The 19,155-nt window shown below is 53.9% G+C and overlaps 1 protein-coding gene across 4 annotated transcripts in view; it reads right to left on the bottom strand.

Annotated features, from left to right (window-relative positions):
- GFRA2 (GDNF family receptor alpha 2) overlaps positions 1 to 4,456 on the bottom strand; it is a 103,621-nt gene extending 99,165 nt beyond the window's left edge. The window contains exons 1-2 of one of the 4 annotated variants that reach the window (XM_034661315.1): positions 3,673 to 4,456; positions 1,135 to 1,202 (exon numbers count right to left, since the gene is read on the bottom strand). Coding sequence is in view for 3 of the 4 variants with exons in the window: in XM_034661316.1 (XP_034517207.1) it covers positions 3,673 to 3,712 (40 nt within the window). In the remaining variant the exon portion in view is untranslated. The remainder of the gene's footprint in view (positions 1 to 1,134; positions 1,203 to 3,672) is intronic. The other 3 variants (XM_034661316.1, XM_034661314.1, XM_002914785.4) reach the window with 3 other exon arrangements.
- Between the last annotated feature and the right edge of the window lie 14,699 nt (positions 4,457 to 19,155).

Here is a 19,155-nt window from a genome sequence, read left to right as displayed (position 1 = left end):
ATTAACATAATATAATAAAAAAATCATTGTAATAAAAAAAAGAATAATTAAAAAAAAAAAAAGAAGTCCACTCCTCAGAATCCCATAGAACCTGCTCTCTCCCGCCTCCCCATCCCTACGCAGAATGGCCACTTGTCACTCCTTCCCCTGGAGGCCCCGCTCAGGGGGGGAGCTACCGTAGGGAGACAGCGACACCTAGAGGCAGAGCACTGCACCGTGAGCCTGTCACTCCAGACAGCTGGAGGCGAAAGGATTCCTCCACTGGAGAGGGAGGAGACCTACCCCGCAAGAAGAGAAGTAAAAGAGCAAGGGCTAGGCCTGGAGTGGAGAAGGCCTTGAGGGCCAGAGCCAAAGATCTCCCTTCTCCCTTTGACCATACCTCTGCCTCAGGACAGGAAGAGCTGAGGGCTGTGGCCAGGGTGAGACAAGATCAGAGAAGAAGCCAGCATGGGATGTGGGCACGAGCAGTGGGGCATCTGCCCAGGTACCGACTGGAGAGGTGTCCTCCGCCCAAGCTGAGGCAGCAGCTTTACTTCCTGGCTTCAGCAAATGCCTAGGTCCGCGAGCAGGACTCAGTGCCTCTGGGCCACCCAGGAGCAGCTGAGCTGACCCAGCCTCACTTGCACCTGCTACCCCACCTAGCCAGACAGCCAGCCTGCCTGCTAGAGCCTCAAGAATGACCCAGCCCCGGGACTTCCAGTGACTTCCCCCCAGCATCCCAGCAGCCTTCTCCCGTCCCACCTTGACTGTGCCTGAGGGTGCACTGTCTGAGACAGACTGAGAAGGGAGCATCCAGGGCAGGCTTAAAGGTCAGGACATTGGCCTAGGGGATTGGGGCAAGAAGGGCACTTATCCTGCCTGCCCTACAGGTGGGGTCTAGACCCCACAGGACAATCCTCACAGAATCCTGGGCTTCTGTGCCAAAAGCAAGGGCTTCCCCCATCCTGCCAGCCGGCAGGAAGATGCTCTGCAGAGAGCCAGCGTACCCTCTCCCCACACTCCCCGGCTGCACCCATCCTTAGCTTTTCTAGTTGGGATCATGACCCCCAGAACCAATGAAGCCCAGCCAGAGAAAGAGATAGCAACTGGGAGCCTTGGGCCGAGAATTCGAAAAGAGTAAAGGTCAGAAGGTACCTGCTGCTTCCAGATTTCAAATCAGGAGAAAACTCAGATCCATCACGAAAAGACATGTGGAGCAGCATCTAGAGACAAGGGGGACTGAGAGACTGCACGGAGCTGCGAATACCTTCCCCGCACGAAACATCCCCACAAGAGCTGGAGCGCACGCTACGGTGCCAATGGCAAGTGCCCCCCAAGTGACTCTCCCCATCCCACTCTCTCCCTGGGTATGTCAACCCTGGAGGTCAGGATGACTGGGCCAGAAAGGCCTCTCTATCTCCAGGCCTCACTCAGAGCCTTGGGGGGCCACGCTGAAGACCCACGCTCCTCACACCACACTCCACCATGGCCCACACACACACTGCAGCTGCTTACCCAGTCTCACGCTCCACGAAAGCCTCTCCCCCCAAGTGGAATTTCCAACCAACTCCCAACTGGGGGCTCCTTGCCAAGGAAAGTGGCCCTGAGGCTGAAGTTTCCTTAATACCAACCTATCCCTTCCTCCTTGGCCAGCCTAACCCAGAGTCTTCCACTATCTGCTGGTCACTCAGTTAACCCCTCCCCCAGCTCTGGGAAGGGGCATCTCAAGGGAAGGGAACTGAAGGGCTCTGACCAAAAGGACTGCTGACCCCCTGCTCTTACTCCCCCTCTCACAACTGCCCCCAGGGTCTCAGACTCCGAGTGCATCTCTGACACACACGTACACACACGTACCCCTGTATCGAGAACAAAGTCAACTCCACACCCCTCTCAGCTGAAAACAGCCTGCCTGCAACATGGGGTTCTGGGCCTAGACAGGACTAAGGGGCTCATACTGCTCTTCTCCATCCCAGGGTATCAGAAGGCACCTCTGGGGTGCATACATACAGCTCAGCAGCGGGCAATCTGGCTGCTTTTCCTGAAAAACGATTTTCTTTCCTTCTAGGTCCCAGAAGCTGGGTTTTCAAACCAGCAGTGGGAGAAAAGGTCAGGTTTTATAACAACCCCTCCAGAAGGAGAGTCCACTTGCAGTGGGTTGCCAGGAAGGGCTGCAGGTTCACAGTGGGCCGGAGGCACCTATCCAGCTTCCTCCCGCAGTCCCTCCTACCCTGGAGACTGCTGCCTCTGGCTTGGGGGGGCAGGACCTGTGAAGGCCACACCCTAGAGCAGGGCCAGGGACCCTGGGGAACGGGGGGGTGGACAAAGGGTCTAGGGCCCAACCAGTATTGACTCAAATGCCCTATTCAAGCCAGCCAGGAGGGCCCTTACTAGACCATGCACATCTTTCTGTGATGGGCACCTACCCCCTCAGGCTTTCCCCTCGCCTCCTCCAAGAGAGAAAGGGCACAGTTCTGACACAGTGAGGCCGCCTGGCTCACCACAGGCTAACAGCAGGCCCCGGGGTGGCAGGAACAGCATCCACACCAAAGCATATGTGCACACCCTCAATATACTCATTACCCAGCTCCCTCCCCGGAGCACCTACCCAGGGGCAGCAGCCTTGCCAGGGGCTCCAGGTCCGCACCCAGGCCTCCCAAACACCTTCTTCCTGACCTCCACTCCCAGAATGCTCTCTCTATACCCATTTCCCAAGCAGCTGAGGTGTAACATAGCACGAAAGGGTGCGAGGGGTTGGTAATTCTGGGTGGGAAAGAGACTGCCCAGGGTTCAGGGGCCTGCCCTTGGAGGAGAGGGCTTATAGAATGAGCAGTGGTCTTTGTTCAGATCCCTTTTTTTCCATCACTCCTCTCCCTCTTCACCCAAGGAAGCAAACTTTGACCTCCCTCCCTCCTCTTCCCACAAGCTACAGGGTCCCCAGGCGGCCAGAGGTGGTGAAAGATAGGTAGTGAATGGTTCCTCGCAACCCTCCACTCCTGCCCACGCATCTGGCTCGGGTCTGGGCGGGAGGGCGGGCAAAGGGTGGGGAGAAACTTGAAAAGTGTTCCAGTGAGTGGGGCCACTAGAAAGGGGTTTGGGAGCAAGAAGAGGGATGCATTTTCCAAAGGTTGATTGGCAGGTGAGGGAATGGCTGGCAGCGCTGCCACCACCGATGTCCAAGCAGGAGATCCAGGAGAAACCCATGCCGTCCACCCGAGTCGATCCGGGAGCCGACCAGAAAGATGGAACTGGCGTGATTTTTCTCTCCGCGACACAGAGCCTCTCCCCACTCTCCTCTCTTCCAGATCAAGAGTTGGGATTCTTTTTTCTTAAGTTGCCGCAATTTGAACCCATTGTTTTGAGAGAAATGAGTGCTAGCATTGTGTGTGAGTAAGCGAGTGTGCGTGCGTGTGTGCGGAGATGGTTTGGGTGTTTCAAGTCTCCTTCCCGAGCCCCACGCGTAGCCAGCCAGCCGCGGTTCGCGTCCCTCCGCCCGCAGCCTCGCCGCCCGGCCCCGCTGGGTTCGGCAGAGCCGGGGCCCGGCTCGCTCCGCGGCGCGCTCTCCCCGCCGGTCTCCAGCCCGCGCCCCGCTCGCCCCCCGCGTTCCCGGCTTCTAGCCGGCGACCGAACGCGCGGTCCCGCGCGGCCCCCCAGGCTCCGGCGGACTAGCTGCCCTCCCCGCCCGCAGGTACTCACCTAAAAAGAAGAGGAGGCAGAAGACGTTTGCCAAGATCATGTTAAATAAATCCCACAGTTTCTTGTGTCTTTCTCCCTTGGGTAAAAAAAATAATAATAACGACAACAATAATAATAGCCAAGCAGTGATAATCAGCCCCAAATCCAATGCGGAGATCCCAGCTAGTCCACCGGATGAAGATCCTGAGTCCTGCGATTCTCGCCTCTGGCTGGAGGGGGGTGGGGGGGGGAAGGAGGGCGGCGGGCCGCCTCTCAACGCCCCCCTTGCCCACTAAAATCAAATATACACGTAAATGAGGGTATATCTGCTTTACAAGCCGACAGCCTGGTCCTCTCTCTGTCCTCCCTCCGCCGGTCCGGCAAGGCGCGAGTCCCCGCGGGTCCAATGCCCCTGCGCTTCCCAGGAGCGGACTGGGGAGGTGGGGAAGAGGCGATTTGAGAGTGAAGGGCTGGAAGGAAGCAGCGAGGGTGGGGGTCAGAATAAAATGCAAATAGGAGAGAAATCCACCGACGGGTGTTAGCCCCAAGGAACAATCCAGTGGGAGCTTCGAAGACGAGAGCCCGGAGTCGCTTCTTTCGCACCCAGACGAAGAAAAGATTAAAAAAAAAAAAAAAAATCTTCTCCCGCTAACCCTTGCTCGTCTCACTTTTTTCTAGTGGAATTCCAGTGACCGAGTGTCTCTGCGTGCGTGTGTCTCTCTTCGCTCCCTCTCTCTCCTCTCCCTGGCTCTCGCTCTTTGCTCTCGCTCTCTCCAGCTCTCCCTCGCTCTCCTCTCTCCCTCCCCCTTCTCCCTCTCTCCCTGCTCCTCCCTCCGCCCGCCCCCTTCCCCCTTCGCGGCTCCCTCGCCGTGGCTCTCGCCCGCGCCCCTCTTCTCCGCCCGGGGCTCGGCGCTCAGGCTCCCAGGCGGCTGGCGGCGCGGGAACGCGGCGGAGCAGCGACACTCTGCAGCGGCGGCGGCGACACGGCGGTGGCGGTGGCGCCGGAGAACGCTGGACGAGAGGAGTGCTTCGCCGCTGACTCCCTCTGCTTTGCCGCCCGCCCTTCCCGGGACTGACCTACTGCCTTGGCCGGAAACTGACCGGCTCTCCGAGCTACGGCTCAAACCCACCAGAGCCTCCGCACCCTCCTCCTCCCTTCTCAGCGCGCCACCGCCCCCCGCCGTCGCGGACGGGCTGCGCCCTCCAATCCCCACTGCCCCTGCCCCTGCCCCCGCGGCCTCGGCCCACGGGTCCCGAAGGCCTAGGGAGGCTCAGCTGAGGCCCAAGGGCGTGGGGTCCAGGATGCTCCAGCCATCCCGGGGGCATGGGGGGAGGGGCGCTCGAAAATCCCCGGTTGGGGGGCCAGGGTCTGGGGAGGGGCTCCAGCCTCACTGGGCGGATCCGTCCTTGCGCCGGGGAGTCCAAGCAGAGCTTCTCCCCGAAGGCGCAAGAGAAAAAGAAGGACCCCCTCCAGCGCCAGCCCCCAGCGTCCCCGCGCAGCCTGCCTGCCCGGGTCTCGCCCCCAGCACGCATACACGTGTGCTCTCCACACGGAGCTCGAGAACTTTCCCCACACGCCCCCGGCGCCCTCGGCTCCCTCACGCCCGGCGTTGCAGCCCTTCGAGACTCTTCTTCCCACTCCTCTCCCCTCCCCTGGCGCGGGAGGAAGGCCAAGGTGCCCGGGCGCCCTGACCGCCTCCTCCGAGGCCGGCTGACCTGCCCGAACCGCACTGGAGGGATCGGCCGGGGGCTCGCACCCCACCCCGGCGGGTGCGCCCGAGACCAACCCGGCCCAGGGCTCCGTGCCAAGCTCGGCGGCCCGCGTTCGGCGGCAGGCTGGGCTCCGAGAGCTCTCCCAAGGCAGCCGGCAGCTACCCGCTTCGGAGGCTCCGGGTGGGGTCCCCCTCCCCCAGCCGAGAAGGGGGCGATTGATCCATCTGTCGATGGGCCGGGCTCACCGGCGTGTTTTAGTCACGGAATTTACAGTAAACGCCCAGAGGCACCAAAAAGGAAGCGTCTGGCTGGAAAAGGGCTGAAAGAGAGCTGAGGTTGCTGGCACGTTTCGGTAAGAGGGGGCGAGGCGGCGGGGCCGTGGACACGCGGGGGCACACGCCTACGCATTCCAGGCACCCCAGTTTCACTCTCCCTCCCGACACATCCTCAGCAACGTTAGAGCTGCCAGCGTCCCTCGGCGTTGGTGCACACATTCCTGCATTCAGCTCGGCGCGCACCCGGTGCTCTGGGGTGGGGTACATCCAGTGCCTTGGAAACTTTCCGCGCTACCCAAAATCGGATCTGGGCCGGATCTACGGTGTATTTGGTAGTGTCTTTTGCCATGCATTTTTAAATTAACAAGACTCTAGAAAAGTGTGAATGTTAGAAATTGACCTGGGCGCGAAGGGAGGGGTCGCTCACAAAACCAGCAGCCTTCGCTAGTGGAAAAGCTAGAGGGAGCAACTTCCATCTTGCGGATTTAGGCGGGAACTCGGCTTCCTCAGCCCTGGAAGCACAGCGCGCGGGTCTCCACCGAATGCCTCTCTCGTTTGGCTGATCCTGGCGCGTTGGCATGAGCCCTATCCCCTCCCCTACGCCACTGAATTATGCCCGATGGAGGCGCAGCCCTAACCAGTTCGCGGAAGACCTGCGCCAAGAAAGCTTGGGGACTGGAGCTGGAGAAAGCCTCCTCCGGGAAGGCCTCCCTGCCTTTACTCCGGGCCTCTCTAGTTCTAGAGAAAGACTTCACTGACATCTGACAAGGTCTCCGGGCTTCTTTTCCAAAATTCGGGAACTTCAGGAACCAGCTTCAGAAAAGTATAGATGAAAGGATGACCAACTGAAAGGAATTATACTGCTGGGGAGGCTTGGACTGGAGGTCAGAGGTTGGCAGCCCACTATAACTCAATTTGCTTGCTCAGCTCCCCTACTTCAGGACCTTCTGGTCGCCCAAATGCCCTCCACCATCCGCACACTATGGTATCTGACACAGCTTTTCCCTCTTCCAACGGCTCTATTCCAGACTCCCAAATTAGCACGTCCCTCTTTCTCCTCTGAAAATTTGTTAAACCGCCTTTTAACCCCCGTGGGTATATGAAGGCCAACTCTGAAACAAATGTGGAAGTTTTGCCTGGCCCCTTTTCGCATGAAGGGGGCGGAGAAAGCAACAATGGACACCCAGGAGTGGGTCCCACTAGCTTACCTTGTTGGAGGGGGTGGAATCGGTAGCAAGAGGTGAGTGGCTGAGGCCCTTTAGGGACTTGGGGTCACCAGGCCTTCACAAGGACAGTGGACAACACCAGCCAGATCAACATTCAGCTTGTTGAGGCTGTGGGGCACTCTGGCCTTGGACCCTCTCTTCCTCCCTATCTAAATAAGCCTCTCCCACTACAGCCCACCCTCTGCTGACCCCAGCCCTCAACCTGAGCTGCCCTTACATATGGCAGAGGCCAAGTGCCATACCAGTATTTCCTGAACATGTGCTGTACATAGGACTCCCCTCGGCCAGGATCTGCAGAGGAAATACAGATGAACACACACTAGCCTTAGGCAATTAAATCTATAAAATCTTTACTCTATGAAATGGGAATAAAAAAAACACCTCTAAGAAATTAGATGAGATACTGTACACAGAGCAGCTAGTTGAATGCCTGGTTCATAGGAAGTTGTTCACAAAATGTCACCCCTTACCTCTGGGATCCAGAAAAAGGATTCGGAACCTATGACAAGGCATAAAAGTCACTGAGAAATGAGAAGAGAAGATAAAAGGCTACGGGGATTCAAAGACCACTTTGTAGAGTATGAGGGATAGCAGATCTTGCAAGGGGGAGTTATGGGAGAGAGAGTCAGTAGGTGTGAACAAAAGCCCCAGGGGTTCAAGGGCCCATCCCAGCTATCCTGAGCTAACCAGCGGGTAAGCCTCCTGCCCACCCACCTTGCCTGTCTCTCCATCATCAAAGATGCAGAAGTTATGTTGTGCAAAGGAGAGGGAAAGAGAACACTTAGGCCCTTCGTTTCTTGCCTTTGCCTCATCTCTCTAGGCCTACTCATCTTGTGGAGTGGATTCTCTGGAGAGCAAGAGCAGTAGCAGAGAGGGAAGAAGGACTGGGGGAGGGGGTTGCAGCCCCACTGCAGTACACACACGTGCAGGACACACACATGTGCATGTCCATACACACACATGCTTACACACACACAGGCATGTGCACACACGCACTAGCTACAGAGCTCAGCTGACCAGACCTGCACTGTCCCCAGCAGAACCTCATCCCTTCCTTTCCTTCAATGGAGGGAGGAAGGCTGAGTGTTTCCTTGCCCTGGAGATAAAAACCAACCAGGAATAAAAAGAAGGTGCCAGCTAACGTGTCAGAAACCACCATGGGACAGCAGCCCACCCCAGAGTCCCTTGCAATCAATCAACCAGAACGGACTTATTGGACCCCTTCTTTGTCCCCAGCACAGTATCGGACTGCCCCTGCCACGGAAACATTTACAGATGGCGTTAGAACATGTACCCATGAAAAGAGTGAGCAACCCAAAGGCAACTGGGGCCAAGTAAGAGAAAAGAAGAGTACCACTGGATTTCAGGACTTGCTGGGGAGGCAGGATTCCAGCTGGACCTGAAAGGATGGGTAGAATTTGGCTGAACACAGAGGAGAGAGCTCTGGGAAGGGGGCAGCGTAGGTAAAAACATAGTGGTAAGAAAGGTTTGACAAACAGTCCGAGAGTGAGGAACCACGGGCACAGCTTCGGGGCGGGCTAGTGGAAGAAGATCTGAAAAGTCCTATTGGGATGGACAGTGGAGGACCAAGCTAGCAAAGGCTTCAGACTTGCTCCCCTAGAAGCCACCAAAAGTTCTGAACAGGCAAGTGACAGGATGAAAATTGTATTTTCGGAAGATTGATCTGACAACTCTGCGAAGGATGGAGACAGGAGAACAGTTAAGAGGCAATTGTAACAGTCTCACCCAAGGTAACAGGGGCCCCAAACCGGAGGAGGTGGTGGGCGTGAGGAAGGAGGTGGTGGTGGGTCTGGACAGGAAAAAGTGTCAGAGGCAATATCAAGATAAACCTGCAGACTGTTGGTGACAGATTCATCACAGAGGCCTGGGAGGGGGGAAATTGCCTTCTACTCAGACAGAGGTCAAGCCAGGATAAGATGACCAGCCCTGACTTCTCAGGCTTTGTCACTGGAAAAAATAAAGTAACCAGCTTTATGGCAAGATACATGTTGTTATGTCTTTAATTCTTACAGTAACTCTGTGGGATAGGTACCATTAACAGCCCCATTTATAAGTGAGAAAACTGAGGCAAAAAAAGTGATTTAACTCTGCTGAAGTCATATTTTAAGTGGCAGAATCATGATTCGAACTCTGGCAGTTGGGATCCAGGGTTCCTCCCTGCTAACCTATGTGCCCTAAATAAATAAGCAAGTGATGGCTCTCCAGCCTGTAAGTTTTCATGTCCCAATTCAGAGCATCTTAAATACTCCCTTTCTCCCTGCCCTGCCTAGCAACCAGTGTGAAGACATTGTAAAAACTGAAATTTCTTTTTTCTTTTTCCTGTGGTCCTTGTCTGGCCTCATCCTTGGAGCTCGAGTAGAGAGCCTAGCAAGGATCCTATCCAACACGGCGAAGCTGCACAGTGCCCAGCTCAACCATGGGCTTTCCCAGCCCTATCTCAACCCTCCGTCTCCTCCGTAATGGCAGGCTGAACACCCTTACCAACATTCCCTCCCCACAGGGTCACTCCAGATCCTTGAGGCCCAGCCTAGAAGGAGAGAACTAGTCTGGGAGTGGAGACCAGCAGGGATTCAACTAAACCATCTGATCCCCTAGAGTGAACAAGGCTGCTGGGCGGGGTGGGTGGGACCAGGCTAGCAGGGAAGAAATGCATCCTGCACTGGGGGCATTGTTTTCTCTAATTGATTTCGGTCAGTGTTCTCTGCGCTTTATCATCGTCTTTGGGGGGGGGGGTAGTATCCCACTGGGGGGGGGATACTGCTGCCCAGGGATGCAGGCATGCAGAGGGGACGTTACTCCTGCAGGGAGCTCAGAACCACCCTCTGTGGCTCTAGCACCTCAGAGTCTCCCGCTTCCTCCTCCCTGATCTTGAAGCCCTTACAGCATCTCTGGGAAGGGGGCGTGGCAGGATTAGCTTCCCTTCCAAGTGAACCAACTCAGGCTTGAAGATGCCCCATGCTGTGGCCAAGGTCACAATGCAGTCAGCAAGTGGCAGAGCCAGGATTCAAAAGTAGGTCCTCCCATGCTCTGGTCTACTGAGATTTCCCCTTCTAACACAGAAAGCAAGCATTCATCCTGCCAGGGTACCGGGCCTCTCCGCTGCTTTCTCCCACATAGGAGATCATGGAGGAGAGGGAGAAGGCATCCAATAATTTTTGGCAGTGCCTTTCTTTCATCCAGGACAGGTCTAAGAAGGACGGTTTCTCTGAACTCTTCTTTCACCCGAAGTCACAGATATCCTGAGAAAACTGTAAAACCCATTTCTCCTCTGCCCCAACACAACTCCCCAAGGCAGCAGGAGCTGAGCTGGTAAACGGCCCTTCTGAGCTACTGTCAGCTTAAAATATCCCAGCTCACTGTCGAGCCTCCTCCCCAATGGCCCTGACTGCGAAGCTCGCCGCCTGTGCTGGCACCATCCAGGCCACGCCCCAGCATTGTCCTGGTGCCAGCGCCGCTCGGCAGACCCCAGCTGCCTGGAACAACCCCACAGCCTCCCCTGAGCATGCACACCCTCCCCACTCTCAGGCACTGGCGATCTGCCAGGTTACCCAAGGTCAGAGGCAGAATCCAGGGAGGGGGCAGTGATTGCTTCTGCTAAGCTGTGGGGAGCCAGCTCCTACTGCCTGGTGCCCCCCAGGAGAGCTCTCAGACCCAGCAGCTCCCCACAGAGACTATGTCTTTATTTAGCCAACCCTGGCAAAGTGGGTGGAGCACCAGAGCTAGGTCTGAGATGGACTGTCACTTGAAGGTCTCCAGGGAGCTGGAAGGCAACTCACAAGGGGCTCTGGACAGAAAACGGAGAGCAGAATATCCCTCTCTGAGCAGACATGCTTTTCCTAGACCCAACCTAGAGTTTAGACAGGTGAGCACATTTACCTTTACAGCCCACTTCCTCACCCTGACCTCTCATCCCATCATCCACAGTGTTCTCTCCTTACCTCCACTGTCCTGGTGCACTAAGCTTTCTTACTACCCTCTCTCTTGCCCCAGTAGGAAAGTCTGAAGGGAAGGGGCACTGTTTAACCCAAAAGAATGAAGTACTAAAGGTAGAATTTCAATCATCATGAGCCCCCAGGCTCTCAGCATTGAAGGAAACTTGCAGGACATGACTAAAGAGCCAACAAATGCATTGCACTCAACAGCTTACAAAGATTCTTTTCTGTAAACTCATCTCCCTTGGGCTCCCCCAGACAGCCTCTGAGGTGGGCATTTCTCAGATAAAAAAAAACTTGAAGTCAAGACATCAAGTGACTTATCCATGATCACATAGTGAGTTGCTGACCTTGGACTTGGACCCAGACCGAACTGATTCCAAATTTCCTATTTGTGAGGTGGCCTCTGCTCAAACACTTCAGTAAAATAAAAATAAAATACCTTTTAACTGTGAAAACTAAGACAATTTCACAGAAACAGTCACTATGCTTTAGGGCAGCCCCCACCCCATGGCGAGTTCTGGGGGCCCCCTTCCACATCTGCTTCAGGAAGGAGTTGCCCACACCTGGTGCACTGCTTGGGACAGCTCTGGCTGCTCCAGTGGCTTGGAGCTCCGTGGTAAAGAGGAGTGTCCCCTTTTCACAGATGGGAAAGCCAAGGCCTCCAAAGCTCAGCACTTACCACGCTCGACCGAAAATGCTTGTTTTCTTGTCTATACTCCTCGCTCCACTCAAAGCTCTATGCAGACTGGACCTGTAGCTTCTTCATCCCCATATGGTCAGAGGCTGGCACATAATCAGTGTTCAGGTAAGTGCTTGTTGAATGAATGAATGAATGCGTGAATGATGCCCCTTCCCTGATCTAAGCTCAGCACAGAGGCTCAGACCTGGGATCACTGACCTGGGTCAAAGCCCTTCTTTTACTGGACTACTGCCGGACTCAGTGGGGTCTAACTGACCCATATAGAATGCTTCTCTTTCCTCTCCTTCTGTTCTCCTTAGGAAAAACTGATAAATCTGACCGAAAGATTTTTTTTTTGCCATTTAATTTCCTTTAATTCAAGCTAGATTGGCTTATACTCTTCACTTTAAAGTCTAATTCTATAAAGGTTTAGTACATTAAGAGTTCATTAGAATTCTGCCTCGTTCTCACTTGTTAGCATGTAATCCCCCACCCCCTGCACTTCAGCCCAGCGACCCCAATAATATTTACTCTGAAGAAATGAAGCAGCTACAACCTTGGTTCTCCCCAAACCTGCCCTCTGCCAAAGAAGGTGATAAAGACACAGCTCGCAGAGAATGGGCAATGGTGCCAGGAACACAGGTCTCTCCCAAGAAAGGGTTTCTGAACAGAGGAAAGAGTAGAGCTAGTCTGTGCCCTCCCACAGGTCACGCTTCCATACCTCTGACCCCCTGTGTGCACCCTGTTGGGGAGGGAGGCCTCCAGTTTCCAACCTTGTATTCCACCAGACAGACCTGCCCTCCCATTTCCTTTCATCCGGCTGCCACTTCAGAAGGCAGTCTGGTAAACAGATCCTAAGCCAAGTGATAATCCATGCATTTTAAGGTTGTCAATGTGTTGCATTTTCCAGAACTAGCAAAACTGATAACGGTCTTTTTTCTGCAGTCAATCCTGATCAATCAATCAATGAGTTCTTCAATACCTTCTTGGTACTCCTCCTTGACACATACGCATTTTAAAGAAATATGAACAGAGAGACAAGGCCTTAATGCAAGGTAATGGTTCTCTAATGGTGGAAATCAGGCACCAGGAGAAAGCAATTCAAATGAGATCCGAGAAGGCAAATCTGCTGCAGTCATGCACCACTCCCCTCTCCTAGCCATGGCAGATGCTGCTAATTGATCGCAGCTAAGACTTCTCAAGCAGCGCTCCAGGCAGCCATAACCGGTCATTGCAGTGGGCACGCAAGTTCATCTAATCCATTTGCAAGTGCCTCTTGATGAATTGTGAATGCCCTCCAGTCCTAAGATCTGGGGTTCTGGAAGGTGTCTAGGAAGCTGCTCCCTTCACCCTTCAGATCACACTATGGCTGACCCGACGGTACCCAGCTGTGCCAGGAGTGTCCAGTGGGGGCTTTTTGACAAGGGCTTTTCAAAAGAGAAAGACCTTTCCACTCCCCAAAGGAGGACAGGGAACAGGTCCGTTGGAGGAGACCTACTGTGCCAAGAAAAACCACCAGCCCCTTTTGGAATGTGATGACTAATGAAAACCAGTCCCTGCCACAGAAGAGCTTCCAGCTGCCTTCAGCCCTGAGGGAGCAGGCATTTCTTCCCGAGGTACTGCTCGAGGCCCCTGCTGGACCACCACACCCCAATGCTCCATCCACCTGCTCCTTAAATGGGATTCAAGCCACCAGAGGATGAGAAAGGGCCTCCCCTCTGCCCCCCTACCCTGGTGAGGAGCTCGGAATAGGGGAGGCCCCATGGCTGATGTTGTGTTTGCTAATGAGTGTTCTGGGAGTGCTTACATGGACTGCACAGGTGCGACAATGCACCAGCCACACATAATACCACCTGCTGGCAGCCAACCCAGCCCTGACATCTCCACAGGGGCAGGAGACAGACACCACGGGAGCCCCGGGGAATCACGCAGCTGGAGGGCAGGCAGGGAGCCTGTGCACGTTCCCTACCCTGCACACCCCCGTCACGGGTCTGTGCCTTCGGAATTCAGCTTCCGAAGTTGCAGCTTCCTTTCCTGCCTCCTTTCACCTGCGGGTTCCTTCCCATGTTCAAGGGGGGCACTGAAGTGAGCACCGACCACACTCCAGGCACTGTCCTGCTGTTGAGGCTATGGAAGACAAGGCCTCCTCCCCCGGGGAGCTCCCGTCCCTGTCCTCTCAATGTCCCTCCTTAGTCCAGCCTGGCCCTTCTCCAGCTTCCAACCCCCACCACCACCTGGGGTTCCCAACTGGCCTTTAGAAATGGAAAATGCAAACATAATGGGAACACCTCACAAGGCACCCTGGCAAATGGTGGGCCTGGAAACCGCCTGTGCGGTCAAGGGCTGTGATTATTAGTCATGAAGCTGGGGCCCACGGCTGGCTGTGCTACTTACTAGCTGCGTGACCTTGGGCCGGTCCCCTACTAGCTGCACCTCAATAAAACAGTGGTGCCGGACCTACGCTGCCCACGCAGCTGTGGCTCGCTCAGCCGTCATTCGAGCACCTGCTGTAGTAGACACTGATGCACTAAACTGACACCGTTTTGAATGAGGCAGTATGCAGGGGCTTCTAACCTGTTGTGCAAGGCGGATGTGAGAACAAAGAAGCGTAACACCATTTGGAAGCTAAACAGTGGTAGAATTAGAGCATAGTAGGGAGAGAGATTGATTAAAACCTGGATGCGGGGGCGCCTGGGTGGCTCGGTCAGTTAAGCATCTGCCTTCGGCTCAGGTCATGATCCCAGGGTCCTGGGATGGAGGCCTGCATCGGGCTCCCTGCTCAGCGGGGAGCCTGCTTCTCCCTCTCCCAATGCCCCTCCCCCTGCTTGTGCACACTCTCTCTCTCTCTCAAATAAATAAATAAAATCTTAAAATTAATTAATTAATTAATTTTTAAAACCTGGATGTGCATAGCAGTGGGGATTTAAGGAAGTCAATATGTAAAGAATTAACATTTCCTGAGCTCTTGCCAGGGGCCAATTCCCGTAGATGTAATTGCTCCTAGGATTGAAACGGTGGTGCAAACCTGCTCTATGATAAACTGTGGCAAGCCGTTCAGTGAAAGCTCTTAGTTTTACTGTTAAGATAAAATGTCAGACCTCAGTCAACCAAAATGGGGTTTTATTAGTTAAGCTGGGCTGTGCTAGAGCAGAATACCTGCAGGGGCTCTGGAGATTACACCACAAAGGTCTCTCTTCTCACAACATGCTCAGCTCAAGTTTGCAGGGAGCTCTGCTCCACGTAGTCACTCAGGGATCCAGACGGAGCGACGCGCTATCACCTCCTGGCTGCTCCTCCTGGAACAAAATGCCTCCCCAGTCACTGAGGCGGGAGCAGAGAGAGCTGAGTGTAGACAGCTGGCCGGACTGATCCTTGTCACTTTCACCCGTGGCCCATGGGCCAGAACAGTGATGTGGTCCCATCTGACAGCAGTGCAACTGGTAGATGTGGAGATAGAGATGGAATGCGTAGTGGGCATCAATGTCTTCGTCGTGGGGGCCGAAGAAAAACCCTATAAGTATCTCGTAGAAAAGACTTTTGTCAACTATAAACTCTTCACTGTTACAAGACAAAAAATATCTGTGGACTAGCTGTCTCCTAGAGATGAAGCAAGGGTCCGAAGGGAGGTCACAGCTGCCGGGTGGGGGGCAAGGCAGGACAGGCTCCTTACCCCTGGGGAGACTTGCCGACACAGCCGTAATGGCCCCAGCCAGCCCCCTAGACGCAGGCCTCCTCTGCCTCTTCCTCGGGTCCCACACTCCCTTCGGCAGCTCTGCCATGGCTTCACACTTGTTTATTTTTCCTGCCGGGGTTTTTGCGGTATTTCTCCTAAGTGGGACAGCTACATCAATAAGTTCCATTGCATCATGAGTGTGATTGAAGAGCAGAGGGCCGGCTTGCTGGCTGGGGCTTCTGGTCTGATGCACAAGGCGCTGTCTCTCACGCACGCCCCCTCCGCCACAGCAGTCTGGCCCCGTCTGCCCTCTTCGGCCCTTTTCCCTGCCTCCGGCCGCCAATTCCATTCTGCTCCAGGACCCCCGCTCCAGCCTGCCCGGTGCACGCATCCATCTCCCAGAGCCCCCATTGCAGGTCTTACCCTCCTCCAGCCCAGAGCTTTCACTCAGCGCATTGCTTCCACCTAGAATATCCTTTGCCATCTCTGCCTGTCAGAATCCTCCCCAGATACACACAAAAATGTCAACAGCGGTTATCTCTGGCTGATGAGATTACAGATTATCTTTATCTCCCTCTTTCCAATTTTCTCTATTTGGAGATTTGGGGGGAATGAGTGCATGTTATTTTTATAATCAGAAAAACACAATGAAGTCATGCTTCAAGTCCCTGCCCCCCTGCAAGGCTCCCCCTCACCTTGGCTTACACTTCTTCTCCTCTGAAATTCTGTGGCTCTTGGCCCGATCACAAACTGCTTCATACTCTAGTGAGTTTGCTGTGTGTGAATGTCTGATATCCGCAGATTGTACGCACCACGAGGGCAGGGACACATTATTCACATCTGCCCTAGCCTGCAGTCCTTGCATATACTAGAGCTCCAGGCAGGTACGAAGTTGTGAGTGACAATTCCCAATTCCAGGGGTTCTAGGGATGGTCCTGGTGTGACTTACGTTGGCTTGGGGAAGTGGAACCATAGGAAGTTAGAATGAAGGGGCTTTGAAGTTTATGTAACTGAATGCCTGCATTTATACAGACGGTTTCTGACATTTCATTTGCCCACTAATAGGGTTTTATGACTCTCACCATGTGAGCAGCCAAACTAAGGCCTAAGCAGGCAAAGCAATTTGGCCCCAAAGTCCAGAACCCACATCTCCTATTGCCCAGCCCATGCCTTAACCATTAAACCACAGCTGCCACTCCAAGACCTTATTAATAGCCATTTCTCCCCCTCAGTCAGCAGCTGGACATGGCTTGCCAGGTTAATAATTTGTTCATTAGGCGCCTAATGAATTACTTGTTAATTGCTAACTTGATGAACAGCCAGCAGTCCCCATCTGCCTGGAGAAACGACAGTGAACAACCGCACAAGGGCCAGCCAAGCCCCAGTCGCCCGAGAGCAGGAGCTTTGGGCCTGAGGATGGTGGCAGTGGCTCCCAGGAGGCAAGCCTGTGCTGGCCAGCACCCTGAGCACTGGCAGGACACCGCTTCTGGACCTGGAAGTTCCCTGCAAATGTCCAGAGCAGCCCCTGAACCTTTCCAGCCCCCGCCCCACAAAAGCTTCCCTCATGATTCTCTTTCCATTGTGTTTTCTCTGTGCTTCTATCACTGGAAGTCAACACCACTCAGTTTAGACTTGACCTATACACACAGAATAAGATGCCATTGTATTTTCTCTGAGGGCCTTCTTCTCGCCCCATCTTGAAGGCAGCGACGATATCCTCTCAGACTTGAAGCTTGCTGACAGTGCGAACCACCTCTTCCTTCTTCACACTTGTGTCTCCTGTCCACCTAGTGCCCAGCTCACTGAGTAGTCATTAAAGGCGTGAATACTTTGTACATCCCTTTGTAAATCTACATTAGTCTGCTCAAGCTGCCAGAACAAAATGCCACAGACTACGAGGCTTAAACAACAGGCATTGATTCTCTCACAGGAGCCCGGAAGTTCAAGATCAAGGTGCTGGCCGGGTTGGCTCCTGTCCAGGCCTCCCTGCTTGGTTTGCAGGTGGCCACCTTCTCCCTCTGTCCTCACACCGTCTTCCCTCTGCGTGTGAGCATCTCTGGTATCTCTGTGTGTGACCAAATGCCCTCTTCTTATTAGGACACCCTTATAAAATTGGATGAGGACCCACCCTAACGGCCTCATTTTAACTTAATTGCCTCTTTAAGACTTTATTTCCAAATACAGTCACATTCTGAGGCCCTGAGTGTTGGGGCTTCACACAGGAATTGGGGGGAGGGTGACACAATTCAGCCCGTAACAACTCTCCCCTCATAAAGCCTACCTCCGTGCCAGGCACATATTAAATAGTCCATACATGCTCCAAAGTCGATAGGCATTCTGTTTTCTCTGTGGCCTGGGCTCCCAGTCCTGCAAGGGTCCCTGAGAGACTCCATGGTGGAATGTTCCAGGTGAACCCCCTTGGTCATATCGGCTCCGAAATTCCAACAGCTCCATTATTTTGGAAATCATTTCAGAGCACTGAACAGAGAGGATGATTTTTTACATTTGCATAGCAATTTTGTTTTATCAGAGCACGTTCCCATTTCATCCTTCCAGCATTGCTGCGAGGGAGGAAGAGGAGGGTTATGGTGTCCCTCATGGGGACGAAGAAGTGAATTAATGACTCTCCCAATCAAGCTAAGCCCAGTGTGACTTTCCCTCTCAGGGTCCTTCCTTTCGAGCCCTGGTAGGACCAGACTTGGTCATTTTCTTCTGGGTGTCTACGCACCTAGGCCGGAGCGAAGGCACAGAGGGGATGCTCGGGGAGGTTTGGCATGAATGATAATCGAGCTGCCAGGAAAGCCTCCACGCAGAGCAGCAAGAGGCTGAAGAGTCGGACCGCCCCCCCCAAGCACCCCCAGGCAAAATCAGCCTTAGGGCCCAGCAGATGGCTGGCTTTGGTGTCTGAGGATCCCCCCCACCCCCACCCCCACAGCCCAGCTTTTCAGTTAAGGCCCTGAAGGCCAAGGTTAAATTGAAAATGAGTCTGGGAAATAATATATCTATTATCACTTTCGCACTGCTCCCAGGAACGATAAGGAAAACGTGTTTACAGTACAATCGCAAAATGATTTCACATATTATTTATTTTTATCCTTTATATCACAGGTATTTTTAGAAGCTGCCTCAAATCCACTGTGGAATGAAACAGGATATGAATTTTAAAAATATACTATGTCATTTCATCCTCAGAACAATGCTTCCAAGTGGATTTAGAAGGATATCATTATACCCATTTGACAGATAAGTAAAGCAAGACAGAGAGAGGTCAGGTATTTGGCCAAAGTCATTCAGAGAGCAGATTAATAAACCGGACCTTCACTCACACTGCAGTCCACTTCCTTGGAGTCACTGGATTGGTGTGGGAGGAACCCTGAGGAGCAGACAAGGAGAGCTCCCTTCTGAGGTCAGGGCGAAAGAGAAAGGTCAGCACTAGCAGTTGCCAGATTCTAGCTGCAGATATGCCTTCTTTGGCAGACACCATTTTTAAACAATTTGTATCTGAGTGATTTCAGCTGCGGTGCAGGCTCCCCAGACCCCCACAGGGCCCCCATGCCCCGACGCATCGCATCAAATCCCTGGCTGTCCCAGTCTACATGCCATCAAGACACTTAATGCCTTCGGAATTTTCCACCCATTTGGTCTGTGAACAGCATCCTTGCAATGGGCTTCCCGGGGCAACCTCCCAGATGTCAGGGCTGGGAGAGAACTTCAGGTATGATACAGGGCTCAGGAAGGGGAGTGGGGGACAGCAAATGCAAACTGCATGCCCCTCCTCACCCAGCAATGTAGTTCTCTTGAAGTCAGGCAGCCCCTGCAGCTGGGGCCGTAAGCCCCAGATGCTGCTTCTCCTACAGTCCTGGGCATAAGCGGACACCACATTCTTTACCCTCCTGGTCATTCTCTAGTACGTGGTATGCAGTAGGCACAGAATTAACAAACCGTGGTCTCTCACCAGCTCAGCTCAAAAAGGAGGATTTGT

Source organism: Ailuropoda melanoleuca, chromosome 5 (genome assembly GCF_002007445.2).
Source record: "Ailuropoda melanoleuca isolate Jingjing chromosome 5, ASM200744v2, whole genome shotgun sequence".
In the NCBI taxonomy this organism is placed as follows: Eukaryota; Metazoa; Chordata; class Mammalia; order Carnivora; family Ursidae; genus Ailuropoda; species Ailuropoda melanoleuca.
Note: the sequence above shows the minus strand (reverse complement) of the source record. Positions and strands in the feature narration are given on the sequence as shown.